This window comes from Mirounga angustirostris, unplaced genomic scaffold (genome assembly GCF_029215605.1).
Source record: "Mirounga angustirostris isolate CCGP_5_RB_7025 unplaced genomic scaffold, mMirAng1.0.hap1 SCAF_1, whole genome shotgun sequence".
In the NCBI taxonomy this organism is placed as follows: domain Eukaryota; kingdom Metazoa; phylum Chordata; class Mammalia; order Carnivora; family Phocidae; genus Mirounga; species Mirounga angustirostris.
The window spans coordinates 125,522,732-125,544,095 of record NW_026991709.1 but is presented as its reverse complement, the minus strand read 5'-3'; the positions used below and the strand labels follow the sequence as shown (position 1 = coordinate 125,544,095).

At 53.6% G+C, this 21,364-nt stretch overlaps 1 protein-coding gene across 1 annotated transcript in view; it reads right to left on the bottom strand.

The window, feature by feature from the left end:
* The window catches only part of SLCO2A1 (solute carrier organic anion transporter family member 2A1), an 84,850-nt gene extending 82,543 nt beyond the window's left edge, over positions 1-2,307 (bottom strand). The window contains exon 1 of the mRNA XM_045903755.3: positions 1,420-2,307. Within this exon, the coding sequence (XP_045759711.1) occupies positions 1,420-1,515 (96 nt within the window). The 5' untranslated portion in view covers positions 1,516-2,307. The remainder of the gene's footprint in view (positions 1-1,419) is intronic.
* Positions 2,308-21,364: the final 19,057 nt, after the last annotated feature.

The following is a 21,364-nucleotide window of genomic DNA, read 5'->3' as shown; positions in this document are numbered from 1 at the left end:
GGCCTCTTCCTTTTCGGACCACCCAGCTGCTGCTCCCACCCTTTCCTCCCAATCCCTAATTTATAAACACCAAATTTTCTACAGTTCTCTGCTGAAACTTCTCCAAGACTCTTTTGAATGGTGGGACCAAAACCACACACAGTGTTCTCATCCAGGTCTGGCCAAAGGTGAGGCAATTTGAGGACTATCTGAAACTATCTCAAAATTTCTGTGTCTTATTTACATCCAACCATGGAATCAACTCAGCCTTTATTTATTGTGGTGTGGGGCCAGAGCAGAAGCAGGAGTGGGGATCGCAGCTCCACTGCTAACAATATGAGTAAGTATACGGGTGGGATTCACTGTGACCTCCAGATCTCTTTCTGGTGAACACTCACATAATCAGTCCACAGAGCACCTCTCCCCCATCCTCCTGTTAATTGCACCACTGGAGGCTTTACCTAGCCCCATCTGACTGTATGATTGTTGGACAGAACCTCTCTGGACCATCCTCCCTCCCCGCAACTACCCTCAAGGAGCCTTAATGTGGGCTCTGCAGTCTTCACCACAGCAGCTCTGGCCTCTCAGGAGGTGCATCTCTCAGTTGTTTCTGCCCAGGCAGAACCAGCAAAAGAGCCTGAGTGTGGATTCAACTATTCCAGGTCGCCCTGGACGTGTGAGGAAGTGGTGAGCATTCCCCATCCCCCTGGGGACGAGAGTGTCCTCACCCCTCGGCCACCTACACCCCCTCTTCACCCACTCCCAACAACTCGCCAGGACGGAGGCACCTGCTCCGGTGTTACGGACACACTGCGAGGGCCTGCCGCTTTCCTGGGGCCATTTCCAGACCAGGAAGCACGCTGTGTGGGTTGCCAACCCCCGGGAGGGAGTGCTGAACTTTGCAGGCAGCAGCGCGGAGAGGTAGCAGAGCCCAGGCGCTGCAGCTTTTGGGGAAGGAGAACGTCCCCTCTGCCACCCACCCCAGGATGAGTTAGGCTCTGACCCCCATCTCAGGGGAACCACAGCCTGTCATCTCCCGGCACCTCCAAACCCACCCCTTCCCCAAGTTAACTGCCCGCAGGAGACCGAAAAAGTCCCCCGCGAGATGTTCTTTTTCAAAGGGCAGGACGCCACCTGGGAAGAGTTGACCCAATAGGCAGGTCGGGTCATTGTCCTGTTTCTTGCCCCGAGGAGGGCGTGAGAGCGCGCGCACCACACGGAGACACGCACACACCGCCCAGCACGAGATCTTCCGTCCGGGCGCCCCTCGCCCGCCGCCAGGCCCCCGGGGAGGCGTCCCTGAGCGCGGCACCGAGGGCCGAGCGGAAGCCCCGGCGCCCCGGCGTCCCCCTCGGGCCCCGCAGCGCCGACGGACGCGGGAGCCCGCCGAAGGTTCGCCCGGCCCGCTCGGGCCCCGACGGTCGCGGGTTCTGCGCTCACCTTAATGTTGCTGAAGACCGAGCGGGGACAGCGGCCAGCTCGGCCCGAGGAGGCGTCGCTGCCCCGGCGCGCGCCGGGCTCGGGCCAGAGCCCCATGGTGGCGACCCCGGCGGGGCGGGACGCAGCAGCGGCGCGCCGGCGGCAGGGCCCGGGCGGGCGGCGGGGCGAGCAGGGGCCGGGCGCCTCGGGCGGGGGCGGCCGCGCGGGTGGCTGGTGAGAGCGGCCGCGGCCGCCGGAGGAGGTTCGCAGCGCGGAGACTGCGCGAGCGAGTGCGCGCCCAGAAGTTTTTAAGCGGCAGCCGCCGTCGCCGATGATGAAACGCGCTCTCCCTCCTCCCTCTTCTCCTCGGCTGTCGAAGGCGCTGCGAGCCCCCGCCCCCGCCCCCGCCGCGGCCGCCCCCTCAGACAGGTGGGACGCGGCGGCCGACCGCGCGTGACCTCGCTCCGCGCCCGGGGTCGCCTCTGCTCCCGGAGCCCGGCTTGGACCCGCGAGGCTTGACCGCCCCGAGAAGGTCCCCGGCTGGGCGGCGGGGGGCGGCGGGCCCCGGGGAGGGGGAGGTAGCGGCTGGAGGGGCGGGAGCCGGCAGGCGGGTGGGGGCGGCCTGGAGGGCGGGCGGGGCGGGGCGGGGGGTGCAGCGGGCACCGACAGGCGGGCGACTGGAGGGGACCGGAGAAGAGGTTGGCAGGGCTTCGGGGGCAGGAGAGCCGAGATGGGCTGCAGGGGCCAACGGGAGCCAGGGGGCTTGACGGGGCGCCGAATTTTCAAGAGGAGAGGGGTGCCGCGGCGCGCCTCCCGACGCCCTCGGGGAGATTTACGGAGCGGGTCTCTGCTTGTTTGCACTCGCCGAAAACCTGGGCTCTCAGTTCCGGCGATGGCTCCGAGACTCGCTGAGGCTGTTTGTGTCGAGGACTGATTTATATTTAAACTGCTCTTTGCGCTGGAGAGGGGGCCGCCCCGGGCGAACTCTCTGGACCTGAGCCAGGGTAAACTGCAGGCGCTGTCAAGTGTCAGCATGGCTGGGTCTGGCCTGAAGTACTGCGGCCAAGAGAGAGGGCCCCCCGTGGACATGAGGGACGCACCCCACTGACCTTCTCAGGGCTGGAATAGAACAGCGGCTTTATTTCCTCCCCCCCTCCCCAAGATTTTTTCCACCAGGATTCCTACTGCAGAGAAGAGAAAGAAGGTGAGGCTTTTCAAGACAAGGAGAAGAAAGTTATGCCAAAAGCAGCTGCAGTAAGGAATCCAATTCTGGAGGTATTTTTCCAGCTCCCTAATTCCTGTAGTCCTGTGCAGGCCCACTCAACTGCCAGGAAAAGCACAAGCCCAGCTTCAATACCCGCGAAACTTTGGATAAGACAAAGACCCACAGGACAAAGCCTTTCTGGGCCTGGTCTGGGCTGTCCTCTGTCTGTGGGCTTCCCCTATCCACCTGCGGTCCAAGAACCCTGGACACAACAGCATGTGTGCTGGAAGAAAAGCCATTGGACAGTGGGCAGCCTCTGGCCACTTCACTCACCCACAGAGTAAAGGGCATCTAGAGAGGCTTCCCAGAGCCCTGCAGCATCCTCAGACCCAGAACAGGCAGGAAACTCCAAGTCACCAGTCTACCCTTTGAGAGAACTTGGAACACAAGGACATCTGCCACCCAGAGCATTCAATGCACGCTGCAGTACCCATGGTGTATTGTGCCAGGCATTCTGTTGGGTGTCTAAATGCGTGATTCCTTAGAACCCCAGCATTAGTCCAACAGTTATAGGTACTGTTACAATTTGGATTTTACAGATGATGATGCTAGAGAGGTCAACTAAAAAAAAATGACTGAAAGACACACAGCTAGTAAGTGATGGAGCTAGAACCCAAACCCAGCTCGGCCTGACTCCAAAGCCCAGACTTGGAGCACTATGCCCTTTGAAAAGTTATCTAGTCCAGCAGCCTCATTTCACAATGAGAAGAGAAAGAAGAGAGCATTTCATTTCATTCAGAGCAGAGAAGGCCCTGGTCACAGGCACACTGGGCCTGCGATGCCTGGAGCTTCTTCCTCAAACCCTGAGTGAGGCCTTGTCATGGTCCTCTGATAGAAACCCGGGGAGAGTCATCTTCTCCAACCCTCATTTTATCCTACTCCATTAATCTTGCCCTCTGCCTGCTGTCAGGACCAGCATCATCTCCAAAGGAAAGGCCTATTCAGAAATGCTCACCAACGGTCATTTGCTTTTATCTGCCCTTACAATTAGCTAAATGTAATGGAGACCTGACCAAAGTGGCTTCAGTGAGATTTATTTGTCTCGTAGTAAGAAGCCTGATAGTAGTAGTCCAGGGGTCATGACCTAGGCCCCGAAGGATTCCTTAGAGTGTGGTGAGCTCATTGTCACAAGATAGCCGCTCCACCTCCAGCCTCTTCTCTTAATTCCAAGAAGGAAGTGGAAGACAGGAAACAGGAAGGGGTTGTGCTCACAGCGGGGAAGCCGATCTCTCCCATGCACACTTAGCTACTTTTTCTTAAGTCCTGTTGGCCAAGACTAGGCCACATGGCTACCCTCTGCGCAGGAGACTAGGAAATGTAGTTTATGTTATTGCTATCTCCTGAACAAAATTGGGGTTATGTTAGGGAAAAAGGGAGAAAGGATATAGTGTATTCAACTTTCAGTGTCTGCACAAAGAGTAACCATTTCCTAAAAGCACCCCCAGGGTCTGTTTCTAAGATCCTTCCCAAATCCTTTGATTTCAGCAAATATTTCTTAGCACCATAGAAAAATAAAGCACAAGGACAGTTGCTGACTTCAAAGACTCCATGGTCTCAGGTGGGGAGCAAGAAGAGAAAGCATTATTGTGTTGTAGAAAGAGAGCATAGCTCTCTGTCATGCACAGCTGTTGTAGGGGCACAGAAGAGGGGCCCTAACTCATTCTGGGGCAGTAGGAAGGCTTCCTGGAGGAAGGGAGCCTCAAGCTGAGGCCTAGGGACTGGAAGGATTGGGATGGTTGGGGTGAAGGAAGGTAAACCTATCTGCTCCATGGTTTCAGTCCTGTTGGAGACCCAGGGACAGTGGGAATGTGTGGTACAGAGGCTGGAACATTGAGTGGCTTGCTCTGAAGTGTGGGCCTTATCCCCAACACAGTGGGGACCACTGAAGGCTTCTGGACAGGGGGTGCCCTGGGCAGATTTGCATTTTACAGAGACCTCTCTGGCAGCTGGGTAGGAGTGCAATGGGGCGTTCTGTGGAGCCCCAGGAGCCATGATGAAGGTGTGTTCTGTAGCAGTGGGGATGTTGTGCGGGGGAGAGAAAGATGCGAGAGACATTGACAGGACGTGGCACCCAGGTGTTAGTGAGGGAATGTTACTCCCAGGATCTGGCTTGCATTAGTGATGCCAACCCCTGGTGGAGAGAACCCAGAAAGAGCAGCAGCTGTTGGGGGGATGCAGGACCCCTCTGGGCTCATTTTGAGTTCAAACTGCCTGGAGTACATGCAGGTCTAGAAGCCCTGCAGAGAGGTATATGGGTCCAGTGCTCAGGGTGGGTGCTGAGCTAGAGATCGGGTCTTGGACATCCCACATGCAGGCGGTGGGTAAGCCCCGGGAACGGATGAGTCTCCCAGTGAGAATTTGTTGACAAGAAGTAGGCCCACGACTGACCACAGCCACATTCAGGGGTGGCACAGGGGATGGATCCAGCAAAGGAGACAGGGGAGAACCCAGCATGCAGGGTAAAAAGCCAGCCGAGACGTGGTGTTTCAAAGAGAAGATCAGGAACACATCCAGGTTGTGGAGGAGGGAAGATAAGACCTAAGAATGGCCAATGGGCTGGCAACAGGCTGGCGTTGAAGACCTTGGCAAGAGTGTTTCTGGTGGGTAGTTTGTGCAGAGGTCAGATTATGTGTGTTGCAGAGGAACTGGAAAGGGGCTATCAGCAGCTTTTGGGCTCTCCCCTCTGCCTGAATCTCCTGCTTTCTCAGGTCTCATGCTGGACCAGTTGCATGTTCACACCTCCGGGCTTTTGCTCATTCTGTTCCCCTGCCAGCCGCATAGTGCTTGGCTTCTACGCTTCAAGAGCAGCTCCTGTTACTACCTTTCTGGGCCTCCATAGCAGGAGTAGAAACATGCCTTGCATGGTGCAGACCTGTCACATACATCATCCCTTGTCTCTCAAGAAACTAGATGTCACTCTCCCCACTTTACAGATGAATAAACTCCGGCTCAGGGCTCTCCCCTAGCACATACAATGTGTCTCTGCCTTTATTATCACCAGTGACAGTAGGGACAATACATGTGGTGGCTAAGGGCGCAGACCTTACAGTCAGACGTAGATGCTGACCACCCTTCTCTTCAGCTGGGTAACCTCAGATGGCCTGCTTAACCTCCCAGCTCCCCAGTGCCTTCTCTTGAAGACGGAGATATTAACGCGTGGCTGGGGGGCTGTTCCAAAGCGTGTAGTGGGCTCTCGGCGCCAGCGGCTGTTGCTATGGTGCTTGGCAGTGCCGACGGCAATAAGTGGGCCCTATGTCTCTTTTTCCAACTCAGCTGTGAGCTCCTTGGGAGCTTCTGTGCCAGTTCTCTTTCTGTCCCTCATTGGGCCCAGCATTCCCTGTTGCTTAAAAAACGTCTCCTAAATGGAATTGAGCTTAGCTGAATTCCAAAAAGACCCAGTGACTGGGGAAGACCTCATTGTCCTGAGGCTTCCAAGCCTTCTCTGTCAAACCCCTACTGCCTGGGGCCGTCCCTTCTGCCCACCGCTCACCCCCAGGCTTCTTGTCTACCTTGTCCTCCCCGGTGGCCGCCAGGGTCCCCTAGGTATGTTTATCAGTCCGCCTGCAGCCACTGATGAGGGACTCCCGGCAATCTGAATCCTCCCTCAAGTGCTCATGAATTAACTCTGGCCGCCCCGCTCCTTGCGCACATGCAGGCATGGCGGGGGAGGTCCCCCAGTGACTGCGCCCCACCTGTGGCAGGTGGAGGGCACACCTGCGGCTTTGTCTAGCGCTTTGTCACTGCCCCTCATGCGGCAGCCTGCTCCCCCGTGGGCCACCTTGGCCACTAGTTTGTATTTTTATTTAACATACACACAGTGTTGACGGTCCGTACTTGGTACCAGTACAACATTGATTCATTTAATCCTCGAAACAATCCAATGAAAGGGGTTACTTTTGTTAGTGTCACTTTTTATTTGGATAATCTAAGGCACAGAGAGGTAAAATAACTTGCTTCAGGACACATAGCTAGTACGTGGCAGAGCCAGGACCCAGACACTGGCAGCCCAGTGCAAAATCCCAGTTCCTGGAGGTTCTTGCTCACAGAGATCGAGTCACAGCGTGCAGGCAGGCCAAGTCAGAGCCCCCCTCCCCCACAGGATGGTTCTTTAGGGGTCCAAAGCCCATGTTGGTTCCTTGCCCACCCTTGCCCCCTCCCAACCTCTGTTGCCAGCACCACTGGCCTGGAGTGCTCTCCTTAAGTGAGGTCTGAGCACCGCCTGAGGCCGCGGTGGCCCTCCTAGATCCAGCTCCAAGACCCCGCTCCATTCTGCTCCTCTCTACCATGCACATCCCATTCCTGCAACACCTACTGCATGCCATTCTCTCTTCCATGGTGACATAGAGCCCACCCTACACTCCAACAGCCCCACATCTCCCTCGCAGGACCTGAGGCCGACTTTGCCCTCCCTTTCCCTGAGAAAATGCCGTGACAAGAGGGAAGGGTGCCACAGCACCAGGGGGTCCCGCCTCCTGGGACCCCAGGTTCTCTGCATATCACCTGGGGCACAGCAACGCTTGGCACAGGCTGGGGCACGCAGCAACAGAATTTCCATGTGCTTCCAGGGAAGGCTTTTCAAGGCCGGGCTGTGCTCTCCGAGTCTCAGTCAGTGGAGGTCATGCTCTGCTTTGGCAGGAAGCACAGCAGGGCAGGAAAAAGAGAAACTTAAATAGGCCTCACCCTGCATCCCTCCCATGTCTGTTCCCTGTGGGTGAGGAGCCCCAGTCTGGCCCCAGCCTCTGCACCCCGCCCACCTCAGTGCAGGTCATGCGGAGGGATGCTTATCAGAGCCTGTTATCCTTGTGCCCGCTCATCACCACACCTGTGTGATAAGCAGCCACGCCAGAGAGCTCAGACTTCACCTCGGCCTCTTGCTCCTTCTGGGCTCACACATGGCTCAGTCAGTGGGCACCTACATCATCCTTGGCCCTGTGCAGCCCGGGACCCAGCAGATCCCGTCATCTGAATGTTCCTGAGTAGACAGAACACCACTGCCTTGTCTCTGCAGTGATGCTTGTTTTTAAACTTTATTAATCTTTATATTATACCCTTCCAAAGATAACTCAACTGTGTCTTTACTAGGAGAGAGAAACTATTTGTTTCATTCACCCATCATTCCATACCACTATTTAAGCTTTGAGGAATTTCTGTTTTTTCCTAATTCTTCCCAGTGAGTAAGTTTTCACTTAGAAAACTCACGGTACTATTTGTCTCCTACTCTTTGACCATAAGCATTGTTCCATTTTGAGAAGGGCTCATCACCATCTCTCTGAATGGCAACGAGGAGTTATTTAAACCCAGAGCTGGTGTTGAATGTTCGGGGTGTCTCTAAGTTTTGTCTTTTACAAATAACGACTTGAATAACTTTTTGCAAATAAAAAGTTTGCCTTAGGACTGATTGCAAACAGTGTAATTTGAACACATTTAGATATTTTTCTCTATGGTATTCAAAATCAGTCCTCATGCTGTATTTCTACCACTTAGGTCCCTTCTCCCTCCCCAGTGATATCCCTCTCAGCCCCAATAGAGGAAGACCAGTGCCCCAGCAGGAAAGGCATGACTCTTCCAGCTGGAGAGTCCACCTAGGTACTGGGGACCCTGGGGTCTTCCTTATCCCCAACAGCCCAGACCAAGCCCTGGAGCTCAGAGAGCCAACTCAGGGCTGGTCCAAGGATGCCATGGAGTGTGGCTACCTTGATCCAAAATCCTGTTCCCTACCCCTAATTCTGCTTGAAGCAACTCAGCCCCCAGGACTGTAGGTCAGAGGCCTTGCATGGGCACCTTCCTGGGGAGTGCTGGATCCCTCACCTGTGTAATTGAGGTATTGGACTTCACAGTCCAAAGGAGGGGTTATCCTCTTGTTCTCTCCCTGTTCTGTCAACTTATTAGCTGTGTGACCTATGGCAAGTCACTTAACCTCTCTGGGTGGCACTTGCCACTTAGAGCTGTATGAGGAGTGAACACATGCCCTCACTAATGATCACCATCACTGTTACTACTGTTGTTTTCTCCTTACTCAGCAGAGGTTTCCTCATGGGTCCCTGCTCCCTCCTCAGCTGTTCCCCGCTTTTCTCCTTAGGAGGCCCTGCTTTCTCCATAATGACATTTTCCCAAAGACTTCTGTTTAGTAGAGCCTAGGCGACCCTTAGTCCAACCCCCTAAGTAAGCTTGTCTGGAGCCCCATCCTCCCCTTATGTTGGGTCCAGGAGGCAACTACAGGATTAGGTGTCCTTGCAGGCCCTGCTGTCCTCTGCCCTCCCTGTCTTCCCCTCTACATTTGCATGGGAGAGTCTGGGAGTCCCAGTCCCAGTCCTGGCCTCCACTCCTCCTCAGGAGCCCAGCACACAGACACACAGACACACAGACACACACACACACACATGTACCCTCACGCACAGGCCTCCTTAAAGCCTTCTTGGCATTTCCCGGTTGGAGGTGCCCCTCTCTTCCTCACCTCTCCCTCACCTCGTCCACAGCTGGGTCGGCCTGGTGAGGGAAGTGAGCTGAGCCTCTTTTCTGTGTTCTTCATTTCCCACATGGCCAGTAGTCCTTTGATCATCCGTCCCTCTGGGCCACCTGTATCCCTCCCTGTGCCCTCTCCCTGGTTCTGAATCCAGGTCTGGTCTCCTGCTCCCACCTGACCCACCCTTGCTTCCCGGAAGGGATCTTTTCCTCTTCCCTCTGTCTTGCTTCTTGGCCCCCCCTTCTCCTTTTCCTTTACTCGTCCAGGTCTGCAGCCTCCCTGCTTGTCGTGAAGGCCTCTGTCCCCTGTTTCCCTCCCTTATGCGCCTCACACGCCCTCCCTGTCTCCCAGGGCCTGTTTCTCTCCCTCGGGGAAAGGGCACACACCAGGCACACGCCCTCCCTGCATTGTTTGGACTGAGCCTCTATCAGTGGATTGTGAGCCTTCGGGGCAGGGACCAAGTACAAACACAAGCGGGGATCGCAGGATGCCGCCCGCAGGAGACAGAGCAGGGACGACTGTCAGAAGAGCCTGCCTCTCCCCACCTCTCCTTCGGGGACTGGTGGGGACGTAGGTGCTCATCTTGGACCTTATTTCCCAGCCGGACAGCGCTGATGCGGAGGCTGCGGGCCGGCAGCGATCGCTCTGGTAATGACCTCCTCTGTTGCTCTGTCCCTGCTCTGTCCTTGCTCTGTCCCTGCGCTGTGCCCCGCCCCTCGCCTGGCTCTCGGGCAGCATCGACTGCTTTCTCAGCTGTAGACTGCAGGGCCTGTAAAGCTCTGTGGGGCCCTTCACCTGGGCCCGGGGTCCCTAACACACCCTGGGCCGTGTTCGCTGTGCACTGAGTCACCTGATGAGGTCACTGGAAGTCAAGCCTCCTCCCTGGTCATGGGTCACAGGGAGGGAGCACACTGCTGGGGATTCAGGAAGAGAATGTTCAGTGCTCCCCTGTGAAGCCAGCAGGAGAGGAGGCTGAGGAGGGGATCTAGGGAGGGTTTGGACGTGAGGATGGGGAGACCACAGCCCTCTCACACTGGCATGCAGGGCTAATCCTTGCAGGGGCTCGGGGCCCAAGAACCTCCCTCTGGCTGTAGTAGTAGGATGATAACCAAGGAGTGGACATCTGCTGTGGGCCCCCGCCAGAATCTGTCCCACTTCGGGTGGAAGCACCTGACATTCCTTTGGAGTACCACCCCTCCTCACTCTCAGGTTATGAGGCCTGGTGGGTGGGAGCATGGGGGCCAGGCCTCGCCGCTCTGGCCCTCTGCTGGACAGTCCCTCAGTCAGGACGGCGCACTCTCTCCCAAGACTGCCAGCAGCGGGGGGCACCTCCCTCAGTGTTGGGGCCTGGGGCATTCTAGGGAGAAGGAGTGGGAATGTGGGATGGAGGTCACTGAAGCCTGTAACCATGTCCTTCATGCTCTGCCACCAGGACTCTGCATCTGGACTTTGCAGTCCTGTGAGCCAATAGATTCTCTTTATGGTTTAAGTTTTGTGGAGCTGGATTTCCTGTTGCTGGCATATTAGATAAATCCAGGAAACCAAGGTTTGGACAACACCAGGCAAGACTAAAAGAAATTATAAAAAAAAAAAAAAGTTAATAAAGATAGTCTTTCCATGGTAGGAATGTGAGGGTTTTTTTTTTTTTTTTTAAGATTTTATTTATTTATTTGAGACAGAGAGAATGAGAGAGAGAGAGCACATGAGAGGGGGGAGGGTCAGAGGGAGAAGCAGGCTCCCCGCCGCACAGGGAGCCCGATGCGGGACTTGATCCCGGGACTCCAGGATCATGACCTGAGCCGAAGGCAGTCGCCCAACCAACTGAGCCACCCAGGCGCCCGGGTTTTTTTTTTTTAATCTTGTTTTTTTCTACATCTTTCTGATTTTAATGATAAATATTACTTTAGAATGAAGTAAATAAGCTTTATAAAAAGCAAAAGAAGAATCACTTGGCCACATAACAGTTTTCCACAAGCCCCGTTTTCAGAATTGAAACCAAATCTCCGTCAATCCCTCGCCTAGATGGGTGTCAGGGGAGATGCTCCTGGCCCAGCCCTGCTTTGACCTTGTGGTCTTAGGGGAAGGAGGGGTCACTACTCCCCACTGTGTCTGCACAATGAGAGGGTATGTGGGCTACTTCAAAGTGCTCCAAGTCACTGTTCCAGTCACTGACTTTTGTCAAAATCCGCATCCACACACACACACACACACACACACACACAGGCGAGCTCAGCTACTTCAAGCCCGCACATCAGACAACCAGAAAACGCTGCTCCTCATTGGTGGCCCATCATCATGAACCCAACCCTGCGCTGCACGCTCCATCCTCACATCAGCCTGTAGGGGAGCTCTGCTCATAGTGACCCTTTCCCTGGGAAGAAAACTGAGATTCGGGGAGCCCAAGAACCTGCCTTTGGTGATAGGGCCAGTGAGGAGCAGAGCTCGAACGTGAACTGCAATCCATCTCATGCCCAAGTCCAAGCCATTGGCCATGCTGTGATGCCGCCTCTATCCCAAAACATTCCTGGATGACTTGTTTATTTGTCCCTTTCACAAATATTTACTAAGCACCTGCTATGAACATGACATGATTCTTATTCACAAAGGAGACATGGAGGAAATATAAGATACCAGCCTATCCCTCCAGCTCCTAATACAGATCTGTGATCTCAAGAGGAGTGTGTGCACCCTGGTGGGGGCCTAGGACAATCCCAAGGGCAATGGACAGAATATATTACAACTATTTAGAGCTATTTCTGTCTCATGATTTTTAATTTCTATTTTTATGCTTTTATGATATGCATATCTTGATATAGTAACATCCACATTAAAAAAAATTATCGGGGTGCCTGGGTGGCTCAGTTGGTTGGGCATCCAACTGTTGATTTCAGCTCAGGTCATGATCTCAGGGTCGTGAGATCCAGCCCTGACGAGCTCTGCATTCAGCAGAGAGTCCGCTTGAGATTGTCTCTCTCCCTCTGCCCCCCACTCCCATGCATGCTCTGTCTCTCTAAGAAAAAAAAATCTTAATAAAAAGAGTTATCCATAATAAATTTTTGATTGGTGTGCAATCAGCAAAGACTCACCAATTATATATGAGTCCATAGATGGGTAACTATAAAATAAAAATTCAAGGTTATTTGAGGATTAAAATGAGAAAACAATGAATGTGGTAAGAGCTCAGAGGCCGAGGATGATCAGGAAAGGCTTGTAGAGCAGGTAGGAACTGCATTAGGGTGAGTAGGCTCTATCCAGGCAGAGAGAGAGGAAGGCATCAAAGGCAACAAGAGAACATCATCAACCATAGCTAGATTTGAGAAAGTGCCGGTGTAACTCAGGGAATGTGATCACTGCCCCTCTGCCCTTGCCTCCTCCCTCAGCCTTGGAGCCTGAAGAACATCAACCTACCCTGCCAAGCCTCTGGGTCCACCTGGGCCAGCAGCCAGGCCCCCACCCTGGCATGGGGCATGCTCAAACTCAAGACCTCTGGATCTAGATCCTTTGCCTCCTCCACCCTGAGTCCCCTCTGTGATTCCTTCCAGACCCAACTGCTCCCACTGCTCTGCCCTTCCAGCTCCTCTCAGCCTGCCTTGAGCCCTGGGGTCCGTGGTCCCCATCCCTCACCTCCTCAGCCTCTGCCCCCCTCTGCCCCCCTCTGCTCCCTTCTCCTGCCTTTTATCAGAATTGGCTTCCCACAAGGTCCACTTGTGCCCTTCTGAGTGGAGCTGCTCATTCTCCAATACCCAGGACCATAAGGATGGCAGGAGGCTTTCTCCTGGGTCCCTGAGGCCACTTCTGTTTCCTGGGCCCTGCCTACCATGAGGCTCACATATCCAACCCAGCCTCCCTTCAGCCCCTTTCTCATTTCTGTCACCCATCCTCCCCCCACCCTCCCCCACCCCTCCAGTCCCTCGCTTCACTCTTCAAGAGCTTTTCCTCTGGCTTCCTCTCACACCACATGACCACCCTCCCGTCCCCACATCCACAGTGCCTGACCTCCTCCACTTTGGCGGCCTCTCCCTCTCAGCCGCATCAGTCACCTGTGCCCACACCTGGGGGTCGCCTCCACCAGGAGCTGCTCCACCTCTAGACACCCATGTTCTACTCTGGCCAAACCCAACCGTAGCTGGCCTTGCACTTCACAGAGACACGCAGTGCTTTAACGCCTTCAGTCCTCCCATCTCCCTGTCCCCACCTATTTCCACTTCCTTCCAGCCCACAGCCTAGAGAGTTCCATGGAAGGGCTATCCCTCTTCTTGGCTGAGAGTGACTAACCCCTAGAATGTGCTCTGTGTCCATCCCCTGCAGCTTTCTCGGCAGGGTATTTGCTCCTTCCAGTTTCCTCCTCGCCCTGGCATCTTCCCCTGCGGTCTCTTTCTCTTCTCTCTCTGCAGAAAATTTGCTTATGTTCTCACGTTTCCCCATATTAATAACAGAACAACCCCTTGGCTTCCCCTTGCCGCTGTCTTGTTTTTTTGTTCTCCTTTATGGTCAGGTCTCCTAAGATTGTCTCTATTTTTCTCGCTTACCATTCACAGCTCAACCACCACAAGCTGGCTTGGCGATTTCACCGTCCCAGTGGGATTACCCTTGACAAGTTCACCAGGGGCTGGGGTTCTGCTCTTGGTGGGTTCTCGGCAGCCTCGCCTGCTCTCTCATGAGGGCTCTCTCCCTGCTGAGCCAACACTCCCCATTCCTGCCTCTCCTGCCCCCCCGCCCTGGGCTGTTTCTCAGGCTCCTCCAGCACCCTCATGGTATGCACCCCTCTCCCGTGGCAGCGCTCTAGTGCTCTGAGCCTCCCCCACTCGGACCCCATGACCTCAGCTGCCATCTGCCACTGAGTCACTCACACCAGCGTTCTCCAGTCCAGGTCCTCCCTGACCTCCAAACCACGCACCAGGGTCCCCTGACTTCTCATCTGGACAGCCCACAGATGCCTGGAACTCAGCTGAGTGCATCCACCTTCCCCCCAAACCTCCTCCTCTTGCTCGCCTGTTTCCCATCAACAACGCCAAGGCAGAAATCTCTGAGTCTTGCTAGATGTCCTTCTCACTCCTGACAGCCACGCAGTTGCAATAGCCGCAAATAGTAAGGATAATGCTCATGACGTTGTTCATCCAGACTAGGATAATTCACTCTCTGGAACCAGGCTAAAGTGTCAAGAGTATGGAATCTCGGCGCCCAGACAGTGCAGATGTCACCTCTTCTTCCACCTGGCCCTGAGAGACAGTGTCACAGGTCATATGGAAGCCTGGCCCATCTGGTCTCTACAACAGCACATTTTGGGGTCCATTCACCTCTGCTGCTCTGTCTTCCCCACCACCGACGGGCTTCAGTGGAAGTTGGAGAGGCCAGTGGACAGCAGCAGGGCCACTCAATGCACAGTGGGATCTGGTGTCTCACCTGTAGATTACGGATGACAAAGCTTGCCTGGGCTGTGCAGATGTGGAGGGATGAATGGAGGCGGTGTGCATACAGCAGTGATTCTCATACCTAGTGTATATCAGAAACACAGATTGCTGGGCCCTCCTCTTGGAGCTCCTGATGCAGTGGGTCTGGGGTGAGGCCCGAGAACTGGCATGTCTAACAAGTTCCCGGGTGATTCTGCTGTGAGTCCAGCAACCATGCTTTGAGGATCACTGTTTTAGGGGAAATGGCCTCCTCCGGAAGCCCTCAATACATACAGCAGGCTCATATAAATGTGGGCCATCTAAACTGGAGGGATGGTTTCATCCTTCCCCTTTGGCTCAGCTGACAATGGTGAGTCCCTTGACATCAGCTTGTTTCTGTGCCTGGACTCACTCTTGGTTCACTTCGCTGTGGCCGGAGAGCAGGAAGTAAGAATTAATGGCCATTAATGGTGTGCAAGCCATAGGTAGGTGGTAGTGATGGCCATCAGAGGGTGCTCTGCCTGCTTCCAGGTTGGACACACATATTCCTTTCGGACGGTTGCATTTTCTCTATGTCCCATCCATGTGAGTTTTAAAAGGACACATGCCGGGCGCCTGGTCAGCTCAGTTGGTTAAGCGACTGCCTTTGGCTCAGGTCATGATCCCGGAGTCCTGGGATCAAGTCCCACATCAGGCTCCCAGCTCAGCGGGGAGCCTGCTTCTCCCTCTGACCCTCTCCCCTCTCATGCTGTTTCTCTCTCTCTCATAAATAAATAAATAAAATCTTAAAAAAAAAAAGGACACATGCCTCTGCAAAGGCCGAAAAATATTATCAATCACATTCAGAATACTCTGTTTCCTCTAGCACCCTGAGCCCCCCAACCAGCACTCACAGAAGGACTTTCCACACAGGGCGGATGCCAGCCCTGGAAAGGAAATGGGATGAACACATTTGCATGAGCACAGCCTCAACGCAGGCCAGCGTCGCTCCCCAGGGGCTAAGCCTCAGAGCCACCCCGGCTCCTTCCTCTCTGCCCTCTGTCTGTAGGAGGGACTAAATAAACAGCCTTTACCTTGAGTCCCCTGCCAAATGTCTGCCCTGTTTCCCTCAGCCAGCAAGGGCTGATCATATCTGCACAGGAAGAAGGGCGCTCATGCTCAGAGCGCTGAGGTGTACGTACTCATGAACGTATGAAGCTGCTGAGGCGGGGGTTGAGTTTCTCTGGATGAAGCCTAAAAGTATTTGATATTTTCTTTGGCAAATACTGTAATAAAGCGGTACTCACTTCCTTACCAAGACCCAGATTTGATTTAAAACAGCCATATTTTAATAAAGCCAGCGAAGCAGTGCCTGGATCATTGCCTGGCACTCAAAAGATGCTCAGTAAATATTTGTTGAATGAACGAATGCATTCATTCCAGAATAATCTGTCCATTCCTGAAGATCTGACACGATCCTGGCCACTCTCATCTAAACTGAGTTTTTCCTGTTTCTTTAAATCCTTCCCTTTTTGAAGTTCTCAGATGGGGCATAAAACAAATCCTCTTTCCATCCTGCAGCTAGCTAGCTGCTCAGGAACAATGGATTGGTCCCTCAGCAGCTCACAAATGAAAAGCCCCTGGTCACAGGCTCCCTGTCCACTTGGCCAACCTGGCCCTCCCCTCCACTGGCCCCACCCCAGAAGGAGCCCCCAACGACCTTCTGATGGCCCCCCAACTAGAGACAGCATCCAGGGCTGCCTCCCCTTCTCTGTAGATTAAAGATCCAGGAATCCACAAGGGCAGGGTGTCCTCTGATTACTTTGAAGGCATCCCTCCCCTTGTCTCATCAAGTAATGCCCCTAATTCCCAGTCCTCAGATTTGGGGCCTTAAAGGAGAACTAAAGAACAAAAAAGGGCCAGGGATGGAGCCAGAGGTCAATAAAAGGCACACGAAAGATTTTTTTTTTTTAAGAATTGATTTGGTCACCAAACAGAAACAAACCTGTCTTGCCCAGAGCCAAGAGTTGGGAAGATCTGCTCACAGCTGGGCTTCTTTCCATGCCTGGCTCACCTTGCTGATGGGGCTCTCAGTGCCAGGCCCATACAGTTTCAGGCATAGGCCCTGCCTTAGGGAAGTCAGTCTTGCTGGGCAGACAAAGCCGTCTTACCTAAAATGGCCAAATAATGTGATAATGTGGATTAAGTTAAAGAAGCCAGTCTATGGCGTATCACGGTATAATAGATGATTATTGAATTTGATGTCACATTTTCCTGGTTTAGATTGTAATAATTCATAACCATTTACAAAAATGCTAAAATTTATATACCTAAGATCATTTCAAGTATCCCCAAATTTATGTACCCAACATCATTTCAAGTACCCCCATGGATACGCTCCTTTCTTTGGGCAGTGTTGCTCAGGCCCCTGGCCAGGCGAGAATCCTTATGTGTTGCTCCAGCAGATGACTGTTGTCCCCCCCAGTCCAGCCAGTTCATGCTGGCTTGGGGTTGGAGAGTGCTGCCTGTCTGGGCCACGTGACCAAAGTCACAGCCCCAGGTTTCCCTCTCTGGGCTCTGAGGCCAAAATGACTTCTTGAAGCAGAACTCCTGAGAGCAGAGTGAGCAGGAAGTCTGCTCCTCAAGTTTACCAAGGCTGGGGTCCGCCTGCTGCCCCCCATCTTGGCCTTTTGCCTGCTCAAATCAAAAGCAGTGTAACTCCCCTCTTTCCTGCTTGTTCTTTCAACATCGGATCCAGCTCGTAACCTGGCATTTGTAGGGAAACCACAACAAGAAGAAATATGAGGCTCAAGCAGGTTTTTGTGTCAACTTGCCAGTTATTTCAGCCAAGGCTGATGTGGCGGGAAATGTGGCTGCTGACCCACTTAAACTGGGGAGTGGGAAGGCGTGACTAGCCCCCCCCCGCCCCCAGGGCCAACAGAGGTGTCGACACATCCCCAAAACGCCGTGCAGGGAAGTGAAGCAGATCGTGTTCCGGACATTGTATTTGAGAGCAATGTTCATCCCAAAGCATTTCACAAGCATATAGGAGATAAATCAGCCTAACATGTGACACTTTACAGGATAAATGAACAAGATTAATCTGTTTTCAAATAGCGAACATTTTGCAATAGATTTTTATTTTGTTGGTATATCTGCAATCCACAAGTATTATTAATAGGGCCTAGAAGTGTTATCAAAGTCTAAGAATAAAGAAATCTTATTATTTATTTTACAAATGCATATAATGGTGTCATTAACCTGAATAATGTCATAGCAGAGTCCAGCTCTGCTCTCACATGGGAATCACTCACGAAGATGTTCGCCGCGTCATCCTTGCCCAAGAGCAATGTGGAGGTACGTGTCTTCCTTCAGCTTGCCTTCTTCCTTTCTGAAAGTGTGTTCATGAGTGCAGCTGCAGGGCATTGTGCTAAGCGAAATAAGTCAGACAGAGAAAGACAAATACCCTAACATTTCACTCATATGTGTAATCTAAAAACCAAAACACACAAATTAACAAAACAACAAAAACAGACTCACAGGTAACAGAGAACAAACTGGTGGTTGCCATAGGTGAAGGGGATTAAGAGGTACAAACTTCCAGTTCTAAAATAAAGAAGCCATCCCCGTGTAAAGTACAGCATAGGGAATGGAGTCAATAATATTGTAGTAATTCTGGTGACAGATGGTTAACTAGACTTACATAATGTATATATAGATGTCAAAATACTATCTTGTACACCTGAAACTAATCTAATATGCTATGTCAACTATACCTCAATTTATTTATTTTATTTTATTTTTTTAAAGATTTTATTTATTTATTCATAAGAGACAGAGAGGGAGAGAGGGAGAGGGAGAAGCAGGCTCCCCGCTGAGCAGGGAGCCCAATGCGGGACTCGATCCCAGGACCCTGGGATCATGACCTGAGCCGAAGGCAGACGCTTAACCATCTGCGCCACCCAGGCGCCCAACTATACCTCAATTTAAAAAAAAAGTATTCATGGGGCGCCTGGGTGGCTCAGTTGGTTAAGCGACTGCCTTCGGCTCAGATCATGATCCTGGAGTCCCGGGATCGAGTCCCGCATCGGGCTCCCTGCTCGGCAGGAAGTCTGCTTCTCCCTCTGACCCTCCTCCCTCTCATGCTCTGTCTCTCATTCTCTCTCTCTCAAATAAATAAATAAAATCTTTAAAAAAAAAAAAAGTATTCATGAGTATCTTAGTTTATTCAGGCTGCTATAACAGAATAGCCTGGCTTCGAAACAATAGAAATTTATCTCATGTTTCTGAAGGCTGGAAGCCCACGGTCAAGGCACTGGCAGATTCTGTCTGGTGAGAACTCACTTCCTGGTTCACAGATGGCTGTCTTCTCACCTGGTCCTCACAAAGTAGAAGGCATGAAGGAACGCCCTGGGCTCCCTTTCATATGGAGACTGATGGGGAAAAGACTATCGTTATGTTATTTGAAACGCAGAACAAACATATTCCCGAGGAATGTCAAGGATCCGCCAAGACATAGACAACACAGGTGGAGCCCGCAGAGGTCGATGGGTGAGGGGGCCAGGAGAGTAAGCCTCAGACGGATCTGGGCCAGTTTACAGGGGTCGTGAGAGGGGAGAGGGGCCGGCTGCAGGCAGGCAAGCCATGTGCTGATGGGGAAAGGTGTCCCTAAGGATGCACAGTGTCTGGCCATGTGTGTACATGTGAGTTGTTGCTGTTGGGGACACTCTGGAGAATAGAGAGCCCACGGTGACTATCCAGCAGAGCCCCAGGACCTGGGAGGGCAGTGGTCAAGGGCAAGACAGACACGACCCAAGTGGGAGGGGACATGTGGAGCTGGGGGTTGGTAACCCAGAGAGAAAGCTGGGCCTGTTCATGGCCGGTTCCCATGGGAGGGACCTTCCTCAAGAGTGGGAGACTGAGGCTGAGGAGAAGTCTTGGGGGGACCCCAGGGTCTGGAGTGAGTATGGCCTGAGGGAGTAGTCAGGGCCCACCCGGCACCCGATTGCATAGGAAGGGACAGTGAGGACCAGGCAGGCACCCCTTGTGGCTTGGTGGCTTGGGCGGACAGAGGTGCTGGGAGCCACGCCGTCTGGCACAGACTGTTAGGACGTGGGTCAGGAGAGTTGCTCCCGCCACTACCTGCTGTGGGACAGTCAGCCAGCTGCGCTCCACCAGTCCCAGGCCTGACAGCTGGTTCTGCCCTGCGTTACCGTGGGCAACCACTCCTCCTCTGAGGAGCTGTGTTCTCAGCAGTCCAAATGAGGAGGCCCAGACAGGTCCTGTGGGAGTGCCCTGGGAGTCAGCGCGTCTCTCCTCAGGTCCGCTGGGCTGGCGGGTCGCGGCTCCTGTGTCGCAGTGTCCATGCCGGTCGGCCGCCTTGGCCAGGGCCCTCATGAGGGCGCCTCAGCCGGGCACACGTCATGCCATTACTACCCCACCTTCCCCGGTGTTTAATCAAGGGGGTCTGAAAGTGAAAACAACTGGAAGAAAGTGAAACTTGACCTTTCTCCTTCTCTGAGGGAGACACAAGCCCAAGTGTTGGGGACAAAGGTCACTCTGTGCCTCTTGAAATGAAAACCCAGAGAAGCCTTTGGGACTTCCTCATTCCTTGTCTTCTGTCGGCGGCTCCTGAATGGCTCTGGTTCCTGGGACTCAGCAGGCCCCATAAAGCCTGTCATTACAGCCCCGTCAGCCAGGTGGCCAGGCAGCCCGCCCCGCCCCGTCCTGCACTAGGGCCAGCAGGGCTGCTGAAAGCAGAGGGTTACTTCCTCCCACACCCACCATGCGCAGAATCACACACACACACAGGCATGCACAGCCATCACCCACACACGAAGCACACTTGTGACCCCACACTCATCCGCACCTGGGGCCACACCCACACCTGAGCACGCTACCCATCCTCAGGCACACACACGCAGGACACCCCAGCACAGTGCTCCCCAGGGACAAAACTGCACACGCATACCCTTCCCTGCAGCCTGCCCTCACACACATCCACCCTGGCAAACACAGATGCATCAATGGACATGGGACATGCTGCGCTCTTACCTATTCACCCATCCCTGTCCACGCATACACCTGCTTCACACACACACAGCCAGGGGCATGGCCTCGCTGCCAAGGGACAGCAGCCCCTGGAGTGCTGTCCTTCCTCCCCTGGACAGGCTGGGACATCCGCTCCCTCCCTCCACTCCAGGCTAGAAATGGCCTCCACCACCTCTCCCTCCGGGAGCTACGCCGTGCCCCATAACTGCATTTCTTTGGGCTTGCACTGATCCAAAGGACACTCAAGACCTCGCCCTTTAAAGGCCAAGCCACCACCCAGCAGCTGCTTTTCCCACGTGTATAACATGGAGTGCTGGAGGGCCTGGGCATCCTGGCCACCTGCGCTCTGGCAAATCAATACAGTTCTTATTTCCATGTTAGAGAAGCTCTTTCAAGCTGCAAGAAACACAGACATGCTCAAGTTAGTTGGAGTGGTGGCTGTGTATTGGAAAGGAAGAAAAAGGACAGAGAGCTACTCGGGCAGGACTCCTGCAGTACCCTGCAGTCAGGATTCATGGTTTGGGATTAATACTAAGGCAGCCTCAATAATGATGATTGTGAGCATGCACTGAGCACTTGTCCCACCTGGGTCCCAGACATGACACTAGATGCTCTGCACCCATCATGTGCTGCTTATAACAGCCTTATAAGATAGAGTCTCATTCTTGCCATTTGAGGAGGCTATTGGGGCGTAGAGAGACCTGTGACTTGTCCAGAGTCCTACACCTAGTCCGTGCAGGGCTGGGATGCAAACCCAAGCTGTCGGAAGCCCAGCCATGTAGCACAGGAGAACCACTCTGCCAAGGTGCGCCCCCCCCC